Here is a 26,935-nt window from a genome sequence, read left to right on the forward strand (position 1 = left end):
AGCCAAGAAAAGAACAAGAAGCCAACTTTTTCTGTTCTTTTTCTTTTTTAGTATTGTTGTTCTTATAATAATGGTGAAACTAAATAACAGCAAAAAGGGATTTGTAATTAACGTGCAGATATATCACTAATCACTGCAAGGTGATTTTTGTTAAGTGGTACTAGCAGTTTTACTTGGCTTTCTAATAGTGATGGTAATATTAAAAAGTTCAAAATTGATTGTAAGTCAGTTCATTCATGCAGAACTTATCTCCCAATTTTTATTAAAATACAATAAACTTTAATGAATTTAACTAGCTTCAACAGTCTAGAGGTTGATATACCCATCGATTCCTACACCAATGATTTATCAAAATATACGATACAAAAAAATAAAAATAAAGGGATAGTGGAGGGGAGGGGAGGGAAGAGGAAAAGTATAAAGAGAAAAAAGAAAGAATAGCATTGACTTCTGACTCTTTTTAGTGCAGTAGAATATGATACAGCCTCAATTTTTTACTTTTACCTAATAGTATACTGTATACTACTAGCTATCTCTATAACAACAAACCTATCCATTCAGCAAAACCTAAAGTCAATGTATTTTTTTCCTAGCTGAAGCACAAAGTCCAGAAGCGGTTTCCAAGTAGAAACAATTTACCATTTTTCTTTGTATTTTATGCTTTGATAAACTAATAAAAAATTAAGTACCAAAATTTTCCTAAACAAATAGCTTGCATCTTCATCAATATTTACTATGCCAAAGTCTCCAATTACAATGTCTCAAAGCAATGTCACTCATTTTCTCCATTTTCCAGTGGCAGTTTTCATCACACACTCTGTATTCTGGTTTAGTTTCAAAAGCTATGGAATAGTGCAGCATTTCTTGGTTCACCACCAAAAACAGAGAAAACACTTCTCTCCTAATTTTTCAGATATAAATGTTTGCCAAAGAAGTCCTTCTGTATTCAGTGCAGCTTTCAAGACATAACACAAGTTAACCTTCTCTTTATCTTGCTTCAGATTTATCCACAGACTCTATGACCCTTTAAAACTGTTTTCAGATGAGTAGCAAAATAGGTATTTGCAGCAAAACAGAATGTTTGAGACCTCAAGGGCATCTTTAAAAAAAAATAACTTGACTTTTTCTGCCACTGAGCATAAGGTCTCTTACTGGTTTACAATAAATATTTAAGTTTATAAGATAATAATGGGTTATCCTCTGTATTATTTTCCTGTTGAATGAGGTTAGCTTTGAAAATTGCCAGTTACCAGATACGAGTTAAACACTAGAAATGTCTTATACTGCACATACATATGAATACACTCACATGAAACAATAGAGAAAACAGAATGAATACGAATATACATTTGAGGAGAACAAGAATGTTTTAATTCTGGAATTTCCATTCTCCCATTTCACAAAGTATGTTCATTTTCAAAATTATCTTCACCCTCCTTTCACCACAGTGGTTACCAAATTCTTAAGGTTTTAAGTTTAAATACAACTCTGAATCAATTCCCCTCAAACGAAGAACCCGTTATAAAACATTTTCAATCATTCGCAACCAATGTTACAAAAAATAAGAATGATAGATTTCATTTAGCCATGCCAGAGCCACAGAAAAATATTAAGAAGTGGGAATGTATGAAACAATGCTCCTTAAGAGGAATTTTATTTCTGGTTGTGATTTACTAGGTGCCCTTGACCATTTTCTGGCAAGAAGTACTTCCACAAAGTTGGGAACATTAAACATATTGGTGCCTTGCTAATAGAAACACTTCTGGATGAATGAAAGTGAATTTAGAGAGTTCATTTATCACAAATAGGGAATCATAATTTGTATTTTAATTTTTCAGAATAAAATTCATAGCATGCAACAGTGTTCTTCATTAGCATAACCTAATTACAGCACAATTCATTATTCCACAAGTAACTGTTAAGACTGCTACTAGGATTATAAACATGTTTACAAAATTTGGAGATAGGGTGGGGAGAAAAAAATCAGTCAAAAATTACATTTTGTACCACCTTCAACTATTAAAATATTGCAATCCATCTGCACTGACTGCTCTACAACAAGTAATAAAACTGAAGGTTTAATTAAAATACTACAAAGATTTTGTGATTGTTGTGGTTGAAATCACTCTTGTTGGTTATTTCTCAAAATGGTTTGGGTTCATTCCAATGAAACAGTTAATTATTGCTCACTCTGACAAAATGTGTACCGAAGCACTCTGTTGTTGTACAAGTTGTGCTCATACTATTGTTACAATCAAATTCTTTTATATTAAATCCAGTTTACCACAATGCACCTTTCTCTTATTGTTTGCTAAACATTAGCTGTTAACAATCCCAGAAAAAAGTGTCATAGAAGCCACAAATGTACATTAGGCAGGAAGAAGAAAACAACTTTACTAATTATTGTATATCTGCTGGCTACAATGGCTGAACTGACAGGTAACAACACCAAGTCAACATTTTAAACCACAGCTTGTTGAACCACAGTAATCCAATTACTAAAACACAATGGGTGATTTCCACATAATGCTACCAAATCAAAGGCGCTCCTGTGCAGTTACTTCAATGACAGCAACTTCATTCATGCGCTATGCATATAAAGCATCTCATCTGAATGTTTTGCAGCTCTGCAAGAAAATTACACTAACCTGTTCTTACTGTGTAGATGGCATCCTCATTAGTTCAACTTTATGTAGGTATTTCCAAACACTTTAATATGCAAGTGGACTCATTTTCTTTTGAGCCACAGCATAAGAGATTTATACTAGACGGGTGATAGTGAAAAGGTCGCATGGAAACGTCATGCACGCATCTGCACGTTCGTCGGGGCCACGCTTCGGAAAAGCTGAACTTCTGGGTTCTAGCGTGAATGCGTGCCCGACAATCAGCTGGCCAGTGTGCATGTGCACGCAACAGTTTTCAGCACTGCTGCACGTGTGAAAGACAGCTGATTGTGGTGTGCACATGCGTGCCAGAAACCCAGATGACAAACAGACAAGGATGTATGTGCTGAGCGACATGGATTCATGTGCCACTTTGGGTTTTCGGCACTGCCGCGAAGGGATCACACTGTGGAAAAGCTGAACTTCTGGGTTCTAGCGTGTGGCTTCGTGTGCCACTTTTGGCACATGTGCCATAAGTTTGCCATCATGTTACTAGACAGTTGTGAGTAGAATTAACGCAAAAATTAGATTCCAAGTGTTAAAATGTGATTGACCCTAATATAACAAAAGATTCCTCTCAGAATAAAACATAAAAATATAATTTTGAGGGACCCAAACTACAATCCTGTCTCTTGTTTATATATTTGGTATTCAGTGGGACTTACTTCCAGACAGATATATACAGGATTGCCTGAAAATGTGTTTTGATCATATATTTTATAATTGTAAGAATGTAATTAAAAGTTTACTTTAATAACTCCACTTAGTTTATGCATATGTGCTATCTTGAATATTTTACAAAATTGGATTATTGTATGTATCATATAAGAAATTTACCTTTATGAATCTTTTCTGCTGTTTGATGTATGACTGAGCTAAAGGTTTTGTTAGGACAAAAGAAAAAGAACTTTCTAATAAATAAATACCATATTTTTCAGAGTGTAAGACACACTTCCGCCCCCAAGAGGGTGAAAATTTTGATACATCTTTTAACTGAACGTAGCCTGGCCCACCCGCTGTTCCCCACCCTTTGGTCTCTGCCTCCCAGCAATTTGCCTCCTTGCAGCAAACAGCTTGTTTCAGTTTCAGCTTCGGCACAGCCTGATTAGCACAAGCAGTTGATAGTCGGTTGGATCAGCCTCCTGACCATCAGCTGTTTCAGGTTGCAGGGATTGCCATTGCCTATTGCCACCGCTGTGCACCCCATTTTCAGCCTCCACATCCCATTTTTGGCTCAAGGCCTTATTATAGGAATATTATACTCTTCATATTGGTCAAGAATGAAATGAAACATGTATTCTTTTTCAGTTGCCAGCAGCAAATCTTTATCATAGTCAGTGTGATTAGAATAATTAAGATGTTAGGATTAGGAGCAGAGGGGGCCCATATTTTTACTTCCCTCTCGGCAAAGGAATCCCTCTAGATGTGTAAAGCACATGTTGGCAAACTATACTCTACAGGGCCAAATTTGGCCCACTGTCTGTTTTTGTATGGCCCACAAGGTAAAGTGCTTTTCCAGTTTAAAATGATTGGAAAAAGAACTTTTGTTTCACCTATATGAAATTCAAATTTCAGGGTCGATAAATGAAGTTTTATTGGAACACAGCCACACTTGTTTGTTGATATATTGTTTATGGCTGCTTTCACACTACAACAAAGAACTGAGTAGCTGAGACAGAAACCATATGTGACATTTTTACCACTTTGCACTGCTGTTCAGGGCACTACAAATTGCAATAATGCAGTTACAACAAGGTTTCAAGTGCTATGTGTATCGCCATATTGCAATATTTATTTTTTCTTACCCATGGATATCATCATGTCAAGAAAAGAATAGTGAACTTCAACTGATATAATGGAATACTGATTATTATGTTATCAACATTACAAAAATGATAATAAATTCACAATAATAAAAAATGAAAATGAGGCTGCCGCTATAGCAAGTTTGATTTGTTGGTCAAGTAAGAAAAGCCATTTACCAATGGTGATTAATGAAATTGTGTTTGAATGCAGCAGCTGAAAAAAATCTATCTACAGAAAATAATTTCATTGTAGTTAAGTACAATGACAATAAAGATTATACTTATAAACTTGTTTAAGACTATTAGCTTTTTGATGAAAACAGTTGCTTGAAAAGTTGTGGACACTGGGAGTAACATCAATCGTCAATTAAAAAACAAGGGAAATGATTTTGAATGGTTTTTCTTGATGAGTTCTTGTTTATTTGAGGAATCAATGCTGACATTGAGATCATTGGAGAATTAGTCTCTATGAGTAGTCTGCATGAAACAACTACAGAACAGAATATTTTCATAGAAAAGATTCCCGTACAATTTTAAACAGAGTCTGTTGTGTTACAACTGATGATGTTAAAAATATAAGTGGAACAGAAAAAAGCTTAGTTGGACAAATTTGCAAAGCTTGTTAAAATGTAATGTATTTAAAATGAATGATTATTCATTGTACTATTCATCAACAGGCACTTTGCAGAAAATATTTGAAACTATTGAACCAGTAGTGTCAATGATTAATTTCTTTCACTCTCATAGACTTAACCATAATCAATTCCAAGATTTTTTTTCCAGAAACAGAAGTTGAATAACATGACTTGCCCTACCCTACAGCACTTTGATGATTCCCAGTAGTAATGGTTTATTCTGATTTTGCTGTCAAAAGTTAAAATAAGAATCAAGGTCTCCATTGTCGCACAACTTTGCAGCAGATAAATCTTCCAAGTCCAATCCAAACTTCCAGTAGCAGTTTCTACACCTTGATGCAAGTGCAAAAAAAATTCTCATATTTCAAACTCTATTTAACCATGCAATTGAGGAGCTTCCACCTAAATATCAATTGCAATTAATTTGCAATGTAATAATATGCTAAAAGGCAAGCTTCAAGAGAAGATCCAATAAGTCTATAAATGCCTTCCAAGCAATTAATATGTTCAATTAAAATCATATGTTCATGCATTGATAGCAATATCAACAATACATATTTGTGTAAAAGACACTTTCATATATAAAATACTTAAATTCAATTACAGATCAGCATTAGCAGTTCTGTATTACAAAAAGGTATGTACAGGTATGTACAGTATTATTATTTGAATTTTATCAAATAAAAATCTTTGCTACATAAGTCTATAATAACCTTGATTTTGCCTCTTGGCCTCTAAATCTTAAAATATGTATGGTTTACATAAAAAGTTTGATAATTCAAGTCCTAGAGGTTTCTGTCCTTCCTCTTCTCCATCACTTTAGGGGAAAAAAATCTTGTAAGACATAAACAAAATCAAACTTTTAAAAAGCAAACTAAAAAAATAAAATAAGAAGTCCAATTTAGACAAATGGATGCAGGGTTCTTGCAAAACCACGATGATGATGGATTGCTATAATTAACAAGGTAAAGTACCATCTTTTTTTGTTTTCAAGAATAAAAAATAGCAAGAAATTAATAAAAACAAAGTAAGAATTGTTTATTGATTTTCCATGGGGTGCCCTAATCATGCAGAAATAAGAAGACACAACAAGACTTAAAAGCATTCAGAAGCAAATTAATTTCAACATCCTAACAGTATTTTGGTAAACTTGATTATCTACTCTTTCTTAAATAGCATCTATTTGAAGCAAAAGTCCAAGGGTGGCATAGTGGTTAAAATGCAGTATTGCAAGCTAATTCTGCCAAGTGTCAGAAGTGATTCTGACCGGCTCAAGGTTGACTCAGCCTTCCATCCTTCCGAGGTTGGTAAAATGAGGACCCAGATTGTTGGTGGCAAAATGCTGACACTGTAAGCCGCTTACAGGGACTTTTAAAGCACTATGAAGCAATATATAAGTCTAAAGTGCTATTGCCAATGCTATTCAAAAAAATTTTCTGTACCTTTCCATCTTCTTCAGGTAATTTGTGCAGGCAATTTATCAGACCTGCTGGGTAGATGGCAGACCGCACTTCTTTTCCCAATTCATAAACAGCAACAACTTCCTCAAAGTTCTGTTTATTTTTTTGAAAGAACAAAACTTTGAGGAAGTTGTTGCTGTTTGTTTTTTCCCTGTCCTGGAAGAATGGGTTTCAGTCACATGATTGTATCTGTGTACCAAATACTTCTGTCAGCACAGGTATCAGCTGACAGAAGTGAATAGAGGATAAGAGTTTCGGTCTCCATATTTACTACGTATTATTTTCAACCATACACTCCATCCAATTTAAAATTAAAATGGGAGAACAAGGAATACTTAATATGCTTCCAACATATTTTGCTTCCAAGAGCAAAAATGACTATAAACAAATAAGTTGAAATATGTTGAAACTAAAGTTGAGATTTTTCAACTGGCTTTCAAGCGTTCTATAAAACAAATTTATTTTAAACATATATTAAAGTAGTATTAACCAAATTTAATGGATTATCAAACATAATTTCTTTCTAGCAGTGGGTTCGTCCTTGGATTTCATGAAAAAAGAAATTATCCCTTCTGTCATGTCAACTTAAAATATGGTTTTAACTTGAGGTTTCACAATATGCAAATTTCAATTTAATTAAATGAAAAAGTTAATTAATAAAATGGTTGATGGTGTTCAAGCCTGAACAACATAAAGAAAACAACAATTACATGAAAAAATGCTCATTTGATGAAAAAGCCTTTCATACGTTTAAGAAGCTAACAGTCTAATCATTCCAAATATTATTAATATAGGCATACGTTTTAATGCTTGCACCAGCAGGTTATTTCTTTTTTAACATTACCATATTTATAATTAAATGGGGAGAAGAAAATTATTTGCCAAAACAAAGTAGAGACTTTTTTCTTTGTTCTCTAAATAAAGACCATTTTAAAAGTTCTCTAAATAAAGACCATTTTAAAAGTTTCATGTTCAAAAGGCCCAAACAACTTTATGCTTTTTCATTTCTAAAAAAATAATCAAGTATAGCTAAACAAGGACCAAAGATAATATTACTAAATCATGTTGCTCTCTTCGAAGTACATTTCTGCCTCCATAATTACATTAATGCAATTAGCTTCCAATCTCTTCATAAAACTTAAAATTTTGTACCTTTTTAAACATTTTTGGCATTTCCACTACTAATTTTACTACTACCAACATTACTCACATAGTTATTTTCATTTCTTTCCATAATACAATATTATAGCGGTTTCACATTACATGTGAAAGAGATAGTAGTCTTTAAAATTATGCTAACGAATGTGCTTGCTGAATATTAATGATAGCTTTTACATTATGAAACAAAGGTTTTTAAGAAGACACTTCAATCATCAATTTTAATTATTTAGCCTTCTATTTTAAGCAACTTAAATATAAGGAGGAATAATATACTTTTGCTTGCTTTTAATTCAGACTATTATAATCTCAAATAGCTCTCTCTTTTCAACACAAGATAAGAGGGTATATATTTTGCTATCAAAAAATTACAACCAGTAGTAGTACTGCTAATTATTCTTATTGTTCTTAGCTCATTTCTCCTGAATCCTTTTCTACTTTTAAAGTCCTAAAATACAACAAGATTTCTCTTGATGTCTTTTTGTTAATGAACAAGCTTACTGATTCTCTTTTCATATGTTCATCTTTTCTCAATCACAAAATAAAGTATATTAGCACCAAAATTGTCATTCTTAATCAGACAGAAGTATTGTTCTGATATTTTGAAGTCCAATTGACTAGTTGGATGACTGAAGGTAGATAAATTTAGACACAGTAGATTCCAAATTACTGCAGAAGCTTTCATTACGGCTAGATGCTTATATGAATACTTTTATATAATATATATATATAAGGCAAGTGACTGACATGCCATCTGTCTCCTGAATTTGAAAATGTACAATGTAAATTATAAATTCTTCCCTGACATGCTAGATTTCATAGTTCAAGAATTTTCTAATAATGCAGAATATACAATTTTATGTTTCTCAATGCAAACAACAATTCCATAAATAACTGTCTGAAATCTCTATAAGCCTCAAACCCTTTTGGCAATAACAACAAATCCCTATGTTACAACACCTTAAGTGTCCATCTCTGTTTCATAGAGCTCAGGACTCTAGAAAATTCATATTAGATCCTGTAAACTTGAAGAGAGCTTTCTGATAAGATTCATAGTATAGCCTTCATTGTCATTGTACAAAATAAATACAACTAAATTGGTTATTATGCTTATATTACATAGGTTTTCACAATTTATAGTGGATAATGTTGATCTGGATTAATGGATCTACAACATCAGAAACAAGTCACTTTTGCTCACTAATATCAATAATAGAACAAGAACAGAAATTTGAAGGCAATAAAATAAATGTTGGCTACACTGAGAGAGATTCTAGGGAAGTTTTCAGGACCACAAAAGTCGCAAGATATAGTAAATGGATTAAAGCTAACACTATTGTATTTTACGCACACACAATGGCAGGACTGTGAAGCAAGTACAGAAAGAGTAAACAGACTAACAGACATTAATAGCAACAACCTTATTCATCATAACTTTGTTAATTGGATTTTCTGGAGAGGAGATTTTGGCAGCAGTGAGGAAAATAATATCGTTGAAATAAAGACAAGTCTGATTTTTCATCAACATAACATTCTCGGCACTAATTAAGATGTTGGAATTAACAATATAAAATTGTCTCCATTACATATCATGCAATCAACAGAAAATGGGAAAACGGGCAATTCTTATATGATTTTGGACAATTCGGAGTTCTTCAAGGTCAAATTTAATTACTAATTGTATGTTAGATTGACTTCACCTTGCTATTTCTTTTGAGGTATATGGACATCACATACATATAGAGACCTCAAATCTATGCCTTGAGAAGTTATGACAAAAGATTGTAAACAAAATAATTATTGATTAGAACATTAGCATATGCTGTATGAAAGCCAGTTTAGTGTAATGGTTAATTTTCCCTCAACACTTTTACTGAGTTGTAAGATAAAATATGACACAAAATACAAAAGAAAATAGGAAAACAATGGGGAGAAGTGGGGGGAGAAAAGTGAGGAAGGTTTAGGAAAAAGAAGCATTGACTTCTGACTCTCTCTTGCAGGAAAATAGGACATTAACATCAAATTACAACTTTTTGTTTTTTCGTAATATGAACTAGCCATTTCTATAAGGATCTATCAGTCTAAAACCCAAAATCAAAATTTAATTATTTTCCATTTCAAGCACAAAGTTCAGAAGCGGTCTCTGTGTGGAAACAAAAGTATTTACCGTATTTCTCGGAGTATAAGACGCACCAGAGTATAAGACGCACAAAGGTTTTGAGCCAAGGTGGCGCAGTGGTTAAATGTAGCACTGCAGGCTACTGCTAGATCAGCAGGTCAGCGGTTCAAATCTCACTGGCTCAGGGTTGACTCAGCCTTCCATCCTTCCGAGGTGGGTAAAATGAGGACCCAGATTGTTGGGGGCAATATGCTGACTCTCTGTAAACCGCTTAGAGAGGCCTGAAAGGCCTATGAAGCGGTATATAAGTCTACTGCTATTGCTATTGCTATATATTGAAGAGGCAAATTTAAAAAAAGAAGTTTTGCACTCTGCAGACCTCCCCAAAACGGCCCATTTTTCACAAAAACGGGCCATTTTTGTCAAAAAAAGGGCACACATAGCCTTTAGGAAACTTATAGAGTGCTCCTGGGGCTGGGGGGGGGGAAATTGAGCAAAAAAAAAGTCTGCTTTTCACTCATTTTCGCTCTCCCCAGCCCCTAGGAGCACTCTGCAAAGCTCCTAAAGGCTATCCTAAAGGCCATTTTTGCAAAGGGGGCAGGGTTTCGGGAGGCAAAAAAATGCTGCATTCAATGTATAAGACACAGCCAGATTTTCAGCTTCTTTTTTGAGGAAAAAATGTGCATCTTATACTCCAAAAAATAAGGTATACTCTTTTCTTCAATGGTTAAGATATCAAATTAGAAAACAGGAAACCATGAGTTCTAATCCTAACTTGGCCACAAAGCCAGTTTGGCCAGTCACTTTCTCTCAGTTCTAGGAAGAAGGTAAGGGCATACTACTTTTGAAAAAAAACTTGCCAAGGAAACTGCAGGGACTTGTCTGGGCAGTGTTCTACATTTGGATATGCTTGAATGGAAGAATACACATGCGTACATTTGCGTGCCTACACACACATAAAGAGACAGAGAGAGGAAGACACTGGATACAACAGTGGCAGTAGCTATTCCATCTAATTGGAAATACAATAGCTGTAAAATATAAAGGGCAACTTAAAACATCAGGGAGATGTATCATCTTTCTTCAACGAACTCCTTGTGCAACTGGGGGTTTCAGGGAGATTTCTGATATCTCCGATTTTTTAAAAGTAATTATAAAATGACTTCTACATGGCAGCACATTTCAAAATAAGTCATTCAAACATCTTTCTAGCAGCAGCTATTTCCAGTAGAATATGAGGGTTTTGCTCATATTGGAAACAGATTAAAAAAACAAGATATGAAAATAATTAAATCAGTAGTTCTTGTAACACCAAATATCTGGTGAATAATTAATTAATAATTAGTTAAATGCTCTTTGTTACTGGTATGTAGATTTACCTCCTCCAATCTGTTGGTTACTGTATCATTTTTCAGGATGAGTTAGGCTACATGTTATGTCATTAAAATTTTACATAAAGTATTAAATTGGTGCTTATTCTGCTATCTTATTATACTGCAACTTCACTGTCCAAACAATTTTAATGTTCTGATTATTGATTAAATAATTTTTATATGTGATAACTTTTTGTTTATTTTAATAGCTTGTTGTTAATGCTGGCCTGTTAATTGACTTTTTTTTTAGCCTGGAACTGTTTTATTGATTTATTTTTTTTTGTAATTTTCATTGCTTGTTTAATTACATTGTTTTTAAGGTGTGGTTTGTGGGTCACCAACAGAAACTTCCTATGTAGCAATTATAAATTATATAGAGAGAGTATAAATGTATAAATTATAAATACAGGTAGGCCACAATTTTTGAAAGTTGAGCCCAAAATTTCTGTGGCCAGGCGAGAAGGTTGTTAAGTGAATTTTGTCCCATTTTATGACCTTTCTTGCCACTGTTGTTGTGAATCGCTTCAATTGTTAAGAACTAGGCTGTTAAATGAATCTGGCTTCCCCATTGACTTTGCTTATCAGAAGGTTGCAAAAGGTGATCACATGACCTCAGGACACTGCAACCATCATAAATATGAGTCAATGGCCAAACATCCGAATTTTGATCATGTGACCATGTTCTGCAATGGGTTAAGTATGAAAAATGGTCATAGGTCACTTTTTTCAATGCTTCTGTGTCACTGAATGGTCATGAAATGACTGTTATAAGTCGACGACTTACCGTATTTTTTGGAGTATAAGACACACCTTTTTCCTCAAAAAAGAGGCTAAAAATCTGGGTGCGTCTTACACACTGAATACAGCATTTTTTGCCTCCTGAAACCCCGCCCTCTTCACCAAAATGGCTGTGCATCGCCTTATGGATGCTTTCAGAGAGCTCCTGGGGGCTGGGGAAGGCAGAAATGAGTGAAAAACAGGCCTTTTTTGCCCCCCTCCAGCCCCCAGCAGCACTCTATAAGCCTCCAGAAGGCTATGCATGCAATTTTGTTTTGAAAAAAAAATACCGGGCCCGTTTTCACGAAAAATGGGCCATTTTTTGCTCGTTTGTGGCCCACCATCCCTCCAGGAGCATTCTGCAAGCCCCCCCCCCCGCTATTCATGCCTTTTTTTAAAAAAACGGGCCCGTTTTTGCCAAAAAAGGGGCCATTTTGGGGAAGTTTGCAGAGTGCAAAAACTTTTTTTTTCCTTTTGGAAAGCTCTTTAACTGATTGATGAGAATTACATTGATCAAGTGCTGTGCCAGCAGAAACAAAGTCTTAAGGTGCTGCAGATTGTCAGCGATTTCCTTCTCCAACACCTGGATAAATACACCTGGAAACATCTACCTACCTACCTACCTACTCTCTCTCTCTCCCTACCTACCTACTGTATTTCTCTCTCTTTCTTTCTCTCCTTCTCTTTCCCTCTATCTACCAACCTACTTTTTTTGTTAATTTGCCTCTTCAAAATCTTGGTGCATTTTATATTCCAGTGCGTCTTATACTCTGAAAAATATTGTATATTTTCTTGCTGAAAGCAGCATTCATGGAAAAAGTTACAGCAAAACCTATATACAGCTGTCAGGACATTTGATGAAAAAAACTAGGTATTAAAGGAAGGAAGAGTACTTGATTAATATTTGTCACTCCCATTTACAATTCCCTTACAATAGCTTACAAATATTACTGTATCATAATCACAAACCAATTTTAAAGATGACAAAGGGGTTACTTCAAATAGTCTATAATGGCTCCATTTTTATTCTAGTGCAGAAATCTATCCTTCGAAAGTTGCCAGCTAGACTAAATACCTTTTGCCATTATTATCAACAATGCACATTTCTTCCACATTCCACTTTCTCAGGCATCAACACATTCACAATAGTGTTACCAAACGCCATTTAGGGAAAGCAGGAGAGGATTTCGGTAAACATAGAAGATAGAATGGCTTTCCCAAGCAGCACGTTTGTGAAGTGCCACAAGTGCAACTTTTTCAATGTTATGTTTGTAGTTGCAAACACATGACTTAAAGACTTTAAAGACACGTGGCTACAACTTGTGGCTGAGAAAGGCGTAGAGAGCCATAAATGATTTAAAAACTAATTGTAACACATTTGTCATTTTGAAATTATTCATTCATTTCTGTGTCCAACCTGACAATGGAAATAGTCTTAATTCAAATGGTTAATAGTTTCGTCTGACTGATGATAGTGTTTTAAAAACAAACTGCTTCCCCGAAGTTCATCATGATTCATCAGGGGTGGTATCCTACTAGTTTAACAACTGCTTTGCTGAGTGCGCACACATGCCAGGATGCACACTCTGTGCACGCGAACAGGTCAAAAAATACTTACCTTCCGGATTGCAACTTGGGAAGGAAAACAGCTGAGGCGTGGCGATCCACTCTGCCACGCGACTCAGCTGCGAAGATAAAAATAGGTAAAGCACAGGGGTGGGCAGGCGGGCCCATTTGATCGTGGAAGCAAACTGGTTTGCTCCCCGCTGATCATGGGAACTACCAGTTCGGGCGAACTGGTCCAAACCAGTAGAATCCCACCCGTGTCTCATGCATGCCATAGATCAGATTCACTGAAAATCATGCACGCTTCAGAAATTTCTCCCTTTGGCAATAGAAACCTCAACTGGGCACTGTACAATTGAATACATTACCACACATCATAAACCATAAAGTTTTCAATTCTTTAATACCTCCCACTAATTTTATGGCTTTAAAACATTTCAAAAACTTTTTCATGTGATGTCTGTCCTGCACAAGAATTGATTTTATCAAGAATGTGATGTAATCACTAATATACAAGCAATAAATAAATAAATATGAAAAGGTATGTTTCCTTACATAGAATTCTTCCTTCATATGTTGAGAAATCAGTCTTTTGCACAAATCTAGAGAAGGAAAGATATACTGCCCAAGAACTTAGAGATATGGTACCTGTAAGATTTCATATCATTGTGTAGTAATTTACCCAACTATAAACATAAGTTGAACTCAGCCATAACTTTTGAAATAGCTATAATGTGAAAGACTGAAGTTTAATTTAAAAATAATCATGCATCTACTATCTTTATACTTCACACCGTTAAATTAAGGTCTATATTAATGAAACATTAAATCTTTTGTTAGCAGAGACAGCTATAACTACAAAACTGCTTTCATATAACTGTCATGAAATTATAAGCTCTTTTAAAGTATTCTATTAAAAAAATCATTCTAGTTCTTATTGCGGTTAGCAGCATCATAATACCTATAATAATAATTATTTTCAGCCATAATTCCACTATTGTAGTACTTATCAGAATTTATGGAATATATTTATTTTAAACTAGGATTCTCAGTTTCAAACATTCCAGATTTCTTTTACTATAAATAGAACATAGAAATGTGTACATATGTTAGAAAACAATTGGGTTATTCATTTGCATAGTTTCATAAGAACATTAATAAAAGTAATGGCTCACCATAAATAAAAATATTTTTTTAAAACTTAAGCCATTTATCTGAAGATTAATTCAGGAAATTAATTCAGGAAAAAAACAATTAGAAAATTAGAAATTTTCAGACTAACTCTTGAAGCATAATGAAAAAGATTCATGTTTAAAAAGCGACTCCATTTCTTACCTTAGAAAATGACAGATTATGTGGTGTAAAACCAAAAAATATTCAAATCTTGGGAAATTATAATGTGTAACAGTATATAAAAAGTCTGTCTGTATGTATGTATGTTTGTATATATAAATATATAAATATTTGTGTTCTAAGGGTTATTTTCCGAGTGTTAAGGCTTTAATATTTCAAGGTGGCAAACATACATAATACTCAGGTGTGGGCTTCAAAAATTGCTGCAACGAGTTCACTGTCCCATTGCTGTTGGGCGTGGCCATGGTGGGTGTGGCCTAATCAGCCTCCTGCATCACAGCAGGCATTTTTGGTTCTCCCCAGGGTTCAGAAGCTTTTCTCAAGCCTCCAGGAAGGTGAAAACTGCTTCCCCCGGGCAAGGCCCTCCGGAGGCCGGAAACAAGCCTGTTTCGGGACTTTCAAAACCTCTGGTTGGCCCATTTCCCCCCCTCTCCCTGAGCCTCCGCACAGGCCCTGCAGTTACCTGGCATAATAAACGGGCCACATGAAGACTCTTAGGGCGGCGAGGAGGGAGGGGCAGGGTGGGAGTGGCCAGCCAGGGGTGGCATTTGGGGGTTTGCCAAACTGGGCAGAATCCTAGCTAGAGGATCGCTCGAACCTGTGCGAACCCCTATCAGCCCACCTCTGATAATACTCCTTCCTCCTCCTATTTCTCCACAACCATCCTGCGAGGTGATTGAAAGAGAGTGACTGGCCCAAAATCATCTAGCCAACTTTGTCTAGATGAGGGTGGCCTACAACTCAGTTTCTTGGTTTCTAGGCTAGCATCTTAACCACTACACCAAACTGGCTCACATTACACAAAGTAAACACCAAGCATGGAAAAGGAAGAGTTTCCATGAAAGTGGGTCATTTTCACTGTAATATGCATATACCGTATTTATCGGCGTATAACACGCAGTTTTAAAACTAAAATTGGAAGCTTAAACCCTGCCTGCGTGTTATACGCCGATCTCAGCCTGGCGGCAGCGTCACACAGACTGTGGAAGGAGGGGGAGGAGGAGGGAACCAAAGAGAGCTTTTACCGAGTCTGCGCCCCACAGCCAGGACCGTCCTGGCGCCTCCAGCCGCGTTTCTTCCTGCAAAGCCATTCGGGCAACCCGAGTTCCGCTTGACGCCAGAAGGGCTTTGCAGGAAGAAACGCGGCGTTTCTTGTGTGTGTGTGTGTGTCTGTCTGTCTGTCTCCGCCATCCCCAACCTCTACACCTTGCAGGACTGCTGCGCCTTTGAGAAGCCGGGGTGGGGGGGAGAGGGGGACGGGAACGACGCCTAACCCCCACCCACACAACCCGGTCCCCGGGAATGCCGCTCCCGCCGTTCAGAAACCGAGGGGGAGAAAAGTTCAAAAGCCGCCGGAGCCAGCTGGAAAAGGAGCGACTTTCCCCATTAGCCGGCGCCCTCCGCCAATCCGCAACGGCCTCGCAAATTAAAAACCGAAGGAAGGCGGCGAGCTCAGCCAAGCGCGGCCAGGCAGCCAGCGGCGCGCACCGGCTTCCCCGCGCAGGGAACTTCTCCGGCGGCTGGGGGGAGGCCGTCAAGTGGAACTCTCGGGTTGCCGAGAGTTCCGCTTGACGCCAGAAGGGCTTTGCAGGAAGAAACGCCGCGTTTCTTCCTGCAAAGCCCTTCGGGCAACCCGAGAGTTCCGCTTGACGGCCTCCCCCCAGCCGCCGGAGAAGTTCCCTGCGCGGGGAAGCCGGTGCGCGCCGCTGGCTGCCTGGCCGCGCTTGGCTGAGCTCGCCGCCTTCCTTCGGTTTTTAATTTGCGAGGCCGTTGCGGATTGGCGGAGGGCGCCGGCTAATGGGGAAAGTCGCTCCTTTTCCAGCTGGCTCCGGCGGCTTTTGAACTTTTCTCCCCCTCGGTTTCTGAACGGCGGGAGCGGCATTCCCGGGGACCGGGTTGTGTGGGTGGGGGTTAGGCGTCGTTCCCGTCCCCCTCTCCCCCCCACCCCGGCTTCTCAAAGGCGCAGCAGTCCTGCAAGGTGTAGAGGTTGGGGATGGCGGAGACAGACAGACACACACACACACACACACACACAAGAAACGCCGCGTTTCTTCCTGCAAAGCCCTTCTGGCGTCAAGCGGAACTCTCGGGTTGCCCGAAGGGCTTTGCGGGGAAGAAACGCGGCTGGAGGCGCAAGGACGGTCCTGGCTGTGGGGCGCAGACTCGGTAAAAGCCTCTCTTTGGTTCCCTCCTCCTCCTCCTCCTCCTCCTCCTCCTCCTCCTTCTTTCTGGAGCCCCTTCCTCAAAGATTTGGTACCAAAGCAATGGCGGTGAGGAAGTTGTGTCTTTTGGATTTTGCACTGTTGTCTTTTCAATGGTTCTCAGACTGGTTGAACCTTTAGCAGCTGGGGTGATATTCTTTACTGTTAAGGTTACAATTGGATGTGTTGGACAAATCTTAAAAGATGAAACTTTTATTAAAACGTTTGACTTAACTAAAAACGTCTTCCTTTTTCTTCTTCTTCTTAAATATGATTTATTTATTTATTTTTACTTCAGAAGTTTGATGACCGTTGTACAAACTAATCCAACCTAAATGTAGAGGAGGAGAAGAAGGGGGGGGATTTAAAAAGAGCAGAGGAAAAAGAAAAGAAAGCATGAAGAAAACATAAAGAAAGGGATGGGAGGGAGGGAAGGAAGGAAGGCACTTTATGTTGAAACAGAAAATATTATATAAGGAAGAAAATGGAAATAACTTTTTGCTCAAAGAGGTGTTTTTTCATTTCATATTTGCCTTTTAAGAGGAGTTAATGTTATAATTCATGTTCTAATGTTATAAATTTTAATCCAACATTAAGTTCCGAGCTTCCAAGTCATTTATTTTTAATGAAAAAAATTTTTACTCAAATTTTTGTGTTAAAATGGGGGATGCGTTTTATACGCCGGTGCGTGTTATACGCCGATAAATACGGTAATAAAAACTTTGTAAGCCTAGGAAAACAGAGCATCCTTCATGTGGTCTAATTAGCTACAACACTAAAAACAGTCTCAGGTAAAAAAAAAATGATGTATATAAACAATAATGCTAAGCATATAATTATTTATCAAGAAACAGAGCCTTCTGCTGATAGTTCACTAGAATACCAATTAGGAAATGTACAGACAAACATGTTGTTATTGTTTTAAGATCTGGCATCAATTCTGTATGTTTGGTTATGTTGAAAGGTATCAGCAGCAGTCTTTCACATTATGGTTCCAAATGGATCGTGTTAAAAACAAAATTTGGAGTAATTCAGAAACACATAAAAGAGAATTAAAAGAAAAAAAATACATTGGGGGGGGGGCAAAAAAAACTCAAACCCTGATAGAAGAAATGTGTTGGATTCAAAGTCAAGTACTATATGTCTTTTTTTTTTTTTTTAAGTCCTGAATTTTTCTTATGCTGGAAGCATAAAAGTTGTCCTGGAGAAATCTTTGCAGGAATTGTTCCACAACCAAAATAGAGATCTGTCCAAAATAACTTCTTGAGCCTCACAAGATTCAAATCAATTCATAGTCAGAATCTGCCGGCTCCACCAGATACACCAGACAATTCCATAGGATTGCAAAGGCTATTTTAATGAGAGCGGCTTCAATAAAGATTCTTGCAAGTCTGATTGTCCTGTATCTCCTTCCTTTCTTATACCCATGTGAATTAGGGAGGTGTATATCTAAATCACTTAACAAATACGTTCTGCAGGACAGCTCATACTATGAGTCCTTAGAGAGAGGGGTCTTGTCAGTACAATATTATGAGGCCTATAGAACAATCATTTCGAATTGTGAGTTAATGTCCCCAACCCCCACCCCAGAGTGTCTGGCGCCCTTCTATGCCATCTTCTCTCTCTGATTTTATCTGTTCATATTTTTATCTGCTGTGTTTTTTATCCACTATGTGGATGGATGATTTGTTTGTCCATGTTTTTCTGTTATAAGCTGCCCAGTCGTTGGATATGAGCTGGGTGGCAAATTTTATAAATAAATAAGTAAACAAACAAACAAACAAAGATGTTCAATGAAGATACCAAGATATTCATTGCCGATACCAAGATTTTAAAAGCTACAGTGTTCTGGTATGAAAATAAAACTAACTTTAACTATTCAACCAGCACAATCTGGCTTCATATAAAGTCACAGGTAAAACTGTGGCTAAGGAACTAAAGAAATTAAATTAAATGTGGGAGTTTAATGGCTGGGAAGGGAGAGACGGAATCTCACTAGGTCACCTCTTCTTTTAATCAATGAAGAGGATTCAACAGTAGTCTAAATGGGATTGGAGTGTAGACAGGTTAGATATGAAGGAACGGCAGAGTGGGGAATGAGGTGGAGGGAGGGAGAAAAGAAAGGGCTGCTTTTCAAAAGGTGGACGGAAAAGGGAGGGCATCAATTCAAAAAGAATATTAATGTTATACATGTTTAATGTTATAATATCATGCAGGCATATTAGTAAATTCTGTGAATAAGCTTTCTAAATTTGCCTGGATGTGAGAAAATATTAATCACACAGAAATGTTCTAAAAAATTCAGCGGAAACTATTTCCCTAAATATCAGAGACCTGTAGATTTTAGTAAAGGAAAGGGATTTTTAATAATGTCAAATCATTTAAGCTTCATGTGCTTATGTTACGAGAAACATAAACAACAAACAGGTTGAATGATAGGTATTTGGATGAACTGCTTTTTTGTACAAGGATCTAACAAATTAAAGGGAATAGTTATTTTTTCTTTCCAAAGCTGCCGTAAATGGTAAGGTTCAAAAGTTTCTAAAAGATAGGGAAGATATATATATATATTTCTGCAACAAATTGAAACCTGTTTCAGATCAGTTGCTTTGTGTGAAATAGTATAGGACCCGATGGCGAACCTATGGCTTGCATGCCAGAGATGGCATGCAGAGCCTTCTCTGTTGGCACGCGCGCTGCCGCACCAGGTCAGATCTCCGCAGCGTTTCTTTCGTGAGTTTCTATTTCCCTACAAACGGTAAAACAGAAGTTCACAAAAGAAAAAGATCTCCCTTCCTGCTGTGCTGCTGGTGTTGGGATGCCCTGCCTTCCCCTGGCCAGCTGGTCTTCGGGACCCTGCTGCACATGTGCGCTTGTCTGTGCATGTGCACATTTGTGCATGTTTGTGCATGTGCACATTTGTGCATGTTTGTGCATGTGCACGCTTGTGCATGTTCATGCATACGTGCATATTTTAGTTTGGGCATGCATGCACGCAGTTTGAGCACTCCGTCTCTAAAAGGTTCACCATCACTGGTATAGGACTAGAAGCTCTCCAAGGTCCCTTCCAATTTTATTGTTAGCATAGCAATAGCAGTTAAGACTTATATACCGCTTCATAGAGCTTTCAGCCCTCTCTAAGCGGTTTACAGAGTCAGCATATTGCCCCCAACAACAATCCGGGTCCTCATTTTACCCACCTCGGAAGGATGGAAGGTTGAATCAACCCTGAGCCGGTGAGATTTGAACAGCCGAACTGCAGAACTGCAGTCAGCTGAAGTAGCCTGCAGTGCTGCATTTAATCACTGCGCCACCTCGGCTCTCTGTTCTATGTTCTATGATCATTACACTTAAATTAGAAGATATTACGCCATTTACTTATAATTGGCTTTTTAATCCTGACAGTGTAATGCTATACAATGCAGCAGCAAAGCAACAATTAATACAAACTCTGAGAAACTTTTTTCAAGAAAATAAGCTAAATGAAATATCAGCAAGAATGAGGTGGGATGCTAGGGCAGTATTATGAGTGTATAAATCATAAGAACATGATTTTAAAAATCTGAACAAAAGACAAGTAGGGATTATTCAGATATTAACAATTTATTAGCAAAATAGACTAGATCTTGATCAGCTAATATATACAAAGTGAATAAAAGAAGTGAACTCTAGATGATTTGGACACAGTTAAATTCTTCCCTCAAATAACTTTTCCAAGCAAAAATGCAGGTAGTCCTCTACTTGCGACCACAATTGAGCCCAAAATTTCTGTTGCTAAGTGAGAGATTTGTTAAATGACTTTTCCCCCATTTTATGACCTTTCTTGACACAGTTATTAAGTGAATCACTGCAGTTGTTAAGTTAATAACCTGGTTCTAAAGTGAATCCGGTTTCCCCATTGACTTTTCTTGCTAGAAGGTTGAGAAAGGGGATCACATGACCCTGGGATGCTGCCACAGTCATAAGTATGAGTCTGTTGCCAAGCATCTGAATTTGGATCACATGATCATGTGGATGTTGCAATGGTCGTAAGTGTGAAAATGGTCGTAGGTTTTGTCAGTGGCATAACTATAAATGGTCACTAAATGAACTGTTGTAAGTCAAGGACTAACTGTATTACGAGCATGATAATAAAAGCTTAAAAAAAGAATATGCAGTTACAAATGGCTAAAAGTGATTTAAAACAATGACTTAAGAATTCAAACTTGTTTTCTGCAACTATATTCCCCCAATAATTCATCAGCAATAAAAATTAATCAATGTTTAAATAAGTTAACCAGAATTAGCTGCAGAAGAAATTAGGGTGAAAAGTCAGCTGTGCCAGCACTGGGAAAGTGGGTATAACAGCAGGGGGGTTAATAATTATGGGTAGGCCTAAATTTTTATTCCATAAATGTGGAGGTTCTACAAAGATTGTTAGTTCAAGTAACTGCCCATTTTTAAACCAATAAAATTTGATAGAAAATTCTTAGCCTTATTTGACTAGAATAAATCAAATATGTTCTTGTTTTCCTTTGAATCGAGTCAGATTCTTGAAGACTGCTTGGATGAGTTCCTGCAATTTATTTGGCAAAGTTTTTGCAGAAGTGGCTGCCACTATCTGTTTTCCTAAGGTGAGAGTCACCAGCCGGCTTTGTGTCCAAGAAAGGACTAGAATTCACACTCCCCTGGTTTCTAATCTGAAACCTTAACCACTACACCAAACTTCACCCTAAATTGAAAAGCAGAAATAAAAATAAAACTTCTACATCGGAAGGTGTTCCCTTTCATTAAAATACGTGATACAATCAATAATTCCAAGCTGTACTTAAAGGATTCTTCGCAATTATTTAAACTAATGTCAATTAGATCCTGCCCTACTAGGCAACCTGTTTGGCCTCTAAAATTAATAACTTGCACAATAAAAGGAAGAACCCAATTAACCTCACACCCCCACCAACAGCACTAAATTCCTATTCCAGCAAGTTTTTATTACCATTCCTTCCAAACAAAATTCTTCAAATTGATGGCTAATTGAAACAGAACAATACTGATGCTCCACAAATAGCTATTTTTTACAGGCAATGGCAGATCTAGGAGGTTGGATTTTTAAAAAACAACAACAACAACATTCAATTTGCAGCAGGGCTACTTCAAATTAACACTTAGTGAAGCACAATCCATTTCATGTCTTCCCTTCCATAGTGACCTGCATGAGGTCTTGTCCTGACAGTATAAGGTATGTAGGTCACTACTCTTATTTTTCTTTATTCAAAAATATACAGGACTTATTTTCCCTGAAAGTAAGATCTCCCCGGATCATAAGCCCAATTGGGCTTTTGAGCGCATGCACCAATACAAGCCCCCCCCCAAATAAGCCCTCCCCCCAAATATTGCAACACAGCAGCAGCAATGAGGTGATCACACTCGCCGCCTCCTGCACCTCAAAACTAATAAGACCTCCCCGAAAATAAGGCCAAGTGCTTATTTCGGGGGTAAAAAGAAAATAAGACCCTGTCTTATTTTCAGGGAACCATGGTACAATGCAAGAACTTTCACAAGTTTACAAGCTGATTTGAATTTCCCAGTCATGACACTAAGAAGCCTTATACCGAGTTCCAGTCTTCCTTCTAGCTTTTCAATTTAGCATTCAGTAATTAGTGCCATTAGTTTACTCAGCCAAGAAGACTAGATTCACTTTCTTCTCCACTGGGCTAACCAAAACATCTATTATTGCTTCCACCCTGGAGAACGTATGGCAAGGCATAATAAACAGAAGAGAATGAAGGGAAAGCATAGTTATATAGTCAAGTATCACAATGAGAATCTCTCCATTAGTGTAGACTCCAGCAGTGTCTTCCATTCTAAAGGTGACGTAGTGACAACCTTACCCTGGTACTATGACCAGTTGCTACAAGTGGACATTAGACAGTTATTTTCTTATCTGTAGAGAGAACATTTCAGAAAATACAGACAACTCACTAAGGATTTGCAATGTAAATTGATGGTAAAGTACTTAAGACCAACATATTTACTATATTAATTAAATGGTCTATTTAACATGGAATATCAATCCTCTAATCACATCTCATTTGAAGTTATTTCAATTAACAACTCTAAAGTACACCAGCACAAACCCTACTGTTCTAGGCTCATTAACATCATTTTCATTATCTGTCAAATCAGGGAGTAAAAGGCAGAAACTATAAACACTCTCTAGAGTAGCCCCCTTTCCTACTTAAGAGATTATTAGGAGAACAAGCTGCAGTAATTCTCATTAGCTGCTCAGTTTGGGGAGGGGGGCAGGGGGGAGACTTTCCATGCACTGAAACAATAGATGGAATCAGTAAATGGACAGATTTTCATGCATTCAAGGGTAATCTGTCCTTAATCAAACAAAATCAATCTAAATTGTTGATGAGGCATAGAAAGCAAATTGAGTTATAGGATGGAGAGGAGCTGAGCACAAAGATTTAAATACACCAGGAGTATCGATGTTAGAATCTATCAAATGTACTCTTACAAAAAAGAAAAAGAAAACCTTTCAATTTCTTTGGTCTAGTGATTAAGGTGCCAGGCTAGAAATCAGGAGACTATGAGTTATGGTCCTGCCTTAGTTATGAAAGTCAGCTGGGTGACTCTGGGCCAGTCATTCACTCTCTGTTGCGGCCTGCCAGTGGAGCTGGTGGCAGGCTCAGACAGTGAGGAGCTTGGGGAGGAACATGGGCCAGTCCTGGAGTCTGGGAAAAGCTCTGACGAGTGCTCTGCATTGGAGGCAGAGATGGGGCCAGGGCCGTCTGATAGTTATCAGCTGCCTTTGGAGCAGAATGGGGCAGTGGAGCAGAAGAACAGCTGGAGCCTGTTCCCAGTGTGTGCATACGCAGAGCTGCCAGGAGAAGGGAATAGCTAAGGAACAAGGGTCGACTCAGGAGCAAAGCCACAGGTGGACAGTGAAAGGCCCCTTCCATAGCGAATAAAGAGGGAGTGGAGTTTGCAGGAGACAATTAATTCAATTCATTAGGATGAAGATCTGTTTCCAACTTCTTGCCAAGTGTTGTCTGCTACAGTGGCATTTGGAAGATATTGGCCTGGCAGCTCTTCAAGCCTGATAAAGGTCTGTAGTTGTGAAATCTCTGGAAAGACTGTTGGCTAGGACTTTGCTGGAGAGGAATTCACCTTAAACTAAATAAAAGGGGCTTTATCGAGATGAGGAGTCTGCTTCGTGCTTTTAGGAAGCTTATGTCAGAATACTCTCACCCCAACTCACCCAGTTGTTTCTATAGAGAACATAGGAGGAAGAAGGAATATTAGGTATGTTCGCTATCTTGAGCTATTTATAAAAATAACTTAGGTAGGATTCTTTTAAAAAATAAAATAGATAAAAAATTAAAATTTAACTAATTGGTGATTCTTTATACACCGTGCATTTTCAAAAAACATAAATGTCAAGGAACACACGACAACAATAATCTTAAAATATCAGATTAAAGCAATGTATAAAGTAAGATGAATTTTTACCTGTATATTCGCTAGTGAAGACAACAAAGAAAGGAGTCACAAGGTCATTGATGCCCTGAACATATCCACTGGCTGGATGGCGTATTGCCCAGATGAACAAAATTCTTTCAAAAATCTAGGGGGGAAATTATAAGGAACAAAAATATAATTATAGCAGAAGGCACATATGTTCGAAATTCATGTACTGGATCAGAGGTGGTATTCAGCCAGTTCTTCAGCAGATTCTGGCCAGTTCTGGTGAACCTGTAGTGGAAATTTTGAGTGGTTCAAAGAACCGGCAAATACCACCTCTGGCTGGCTCCGCCCCATCTATTTGCTGCCTCCCGAGTCCCAGCTGATTGGCTGGGTGGTTCTTTTGTTGCCCTGCACAGGAGAACAAAGCTGGAAAGCAGGTTAGTGGGGTGGGGAGGGAATTGGGATTTTGCAGTATCCTTCCCCTGTCACGCCCACCAAGCCACGCCCACCAAGCCATGCCTACAAAACTATTAGGAAAAAAAACTGAATCCCACCACTGTACTGGATATGTGGAAGATGGCTCTTCCTATGAGGCTCTTATCCAATGGAAACTACCTCTAACAAGATATATTTAACAACCAAGTTTTGATACTCAGAAGAAGGGCATAAAAATGTGTCCCTTTCACCAACTTTTAATTGATTTTAATTATACGGGATTTAATTTTAATTTTACTTATATTTTTGTTATATATCATAATTTGCCATTTCTTAATTATTAGAAGCACCTTATATGAATGTATGAACAATAAATGGGATATAAATATAATATTAAGTAAAAATAGAAAATAAACAGTTAGATGATGGGTGAGGCATCTCAATGAGCCTACTTGAGATCTCAGTGCATATTCAGAAAACCAAATTAGCACCAAGATTTTGGTGATGTTGTTAAACACACATTACAATAAAAATGCAAGAATCATGCCTAGCTCTTGGAAAACAGTAACATTTATAAAAGAATTTAAACAGTGTTAATATACAGTGTTCAGCTAACAAAACTGAATTAGCCATTAATATATTGTACTTTTATGGAAATTCCATATATAAATATTTGCTAAATTTGAAAAAACAGCAATGAAATCAGCTAATTCCAGCCTTTTTACAGAATATTAAAGTAACAAATATAAAGCAGTAAGAAGCTTGAAGAAAGATACATTTTTTAAAAAAAATTAATGTCCATAAAGCATATTCATATACATAAATGAATATATTGATATTCCTTTATCAGAGTTATCAAGTCCCATAAGTCTTGTAAACAATCTTTGTAGCTATAATACTGACACTCCGATATGCCCAATGGAGGGCATATTATTATGGAGGGCATATTGATATGTAATATTATGGAGGAATATTTCAAATCAAGGACTGCTGTAAATGATTCTTTTTTCGTAGATATTTTGGGAAGTTCATGCTCTGTAGCTTTCATGTATACTTATTAGTCTAATTAACATAGTACAGCCTTTACATATTGAGATCATTGAGATGTATTATGTTATAGGATTAACATCAAGGCTCTAAAGGTTTTACAATATAGGATTAATATCAAGGGAGAGTAGAATAGCTTATTTCTCTCCAAAGCTTACTGTGTAATTGCAGATTCTTTCCCCCTAACCTATAATCTGAGATTATTCATTTCTTGTGAATATCATTAGGGCAATGTAGTAGACTGAGCTAAGGAAATGCTTGGTATATTCTAAAGGACTTCAGAAGTAATGGGAAAATGGAGCTTACATAATCTGATTTCCCTGCTAATCATGCAACTTTTTTAAAAAAAAGATGAATGAGGAGAAAAATGGGGGGGGGGGCAATAGGGAAAAAGGAGGAAGCAGCTCCAAGTCCCCTTTAGAGATTCTGGATTTGTTTATGCTGGATACATCTTCAGTAATGAGATCATTGGGATGAGAATAAGCATTTATCTTCTCTCCAAATTAACTTTACTCATTCTTTTTCTAGGATTCTGAAAGTAGGGTGACAATGAGGTTAAGAGTTCAGTTTCATGAGACGTGTATCTGGGTTTCCAGCTAGACATGCACTCTTGTTTTAAGGTAATAGGAAGGCAACCGAGTCACTTAGTTCAGTCCCTCATGAATACAGTGCAGAACTAGATTGATAAGGTTCAAGACTAGGTGAGATGTTACAGCAACTTCTTGCTTGAATCAAAGCACAGCTCTCGGCACAATCCAAGACCCATTTTATTACTGAGGAGAGCTCCATGCTTGGTACAGACTTTGAGCTTTTCCCATTTTCAACTAAACAATACTATTGTATTAAGATTGGCAAACCATACACATCCAACAAGCTTATAAAGAAAATATC

The 26,935-nt window shown here is 37.3% G+C and overlaps 1 protein-coding gene across 1 annotated transcript in view; it reads right to left on the reverse strand.

Annotated features, from left to right (window-relative positions):
• The window catches only part of TBC1D22A (TBC1 domain family member 22A), a 130,628-nt gene that overhangs the window by 61,407 nt on the left and 42,286 nt on the right, over positions 1-26,935 (reverse strand). The window contains exon 8 of the mRNA XM_087722167.1: positions 24,608-24,722. Coding sequence (XP_087578293.1) covers positions 24,608-24,722 — 115 coding nt within the window. The remainder of the gene's footprint in view (positions 1-24,607; positions 24,723-26,935) is intronic.

This window comes from Thamnophis sirtalis, unplaced genomic scaffold (assembly GCF_051295495.1).
Source record: "Thamnophis sirtalis isolate CommonGarterSnake01/CBP01778 unplaced genomic scaffold, rThaSir2_p1.2 scaffold_9, whole genome shotgun sequence".
Lineage (NCBI taxonomy): Eukaryota > Metazoa > Chordata > Lepidosauria > Squamata > Natricidae > Thamnophis > Thamnophis sirtalis.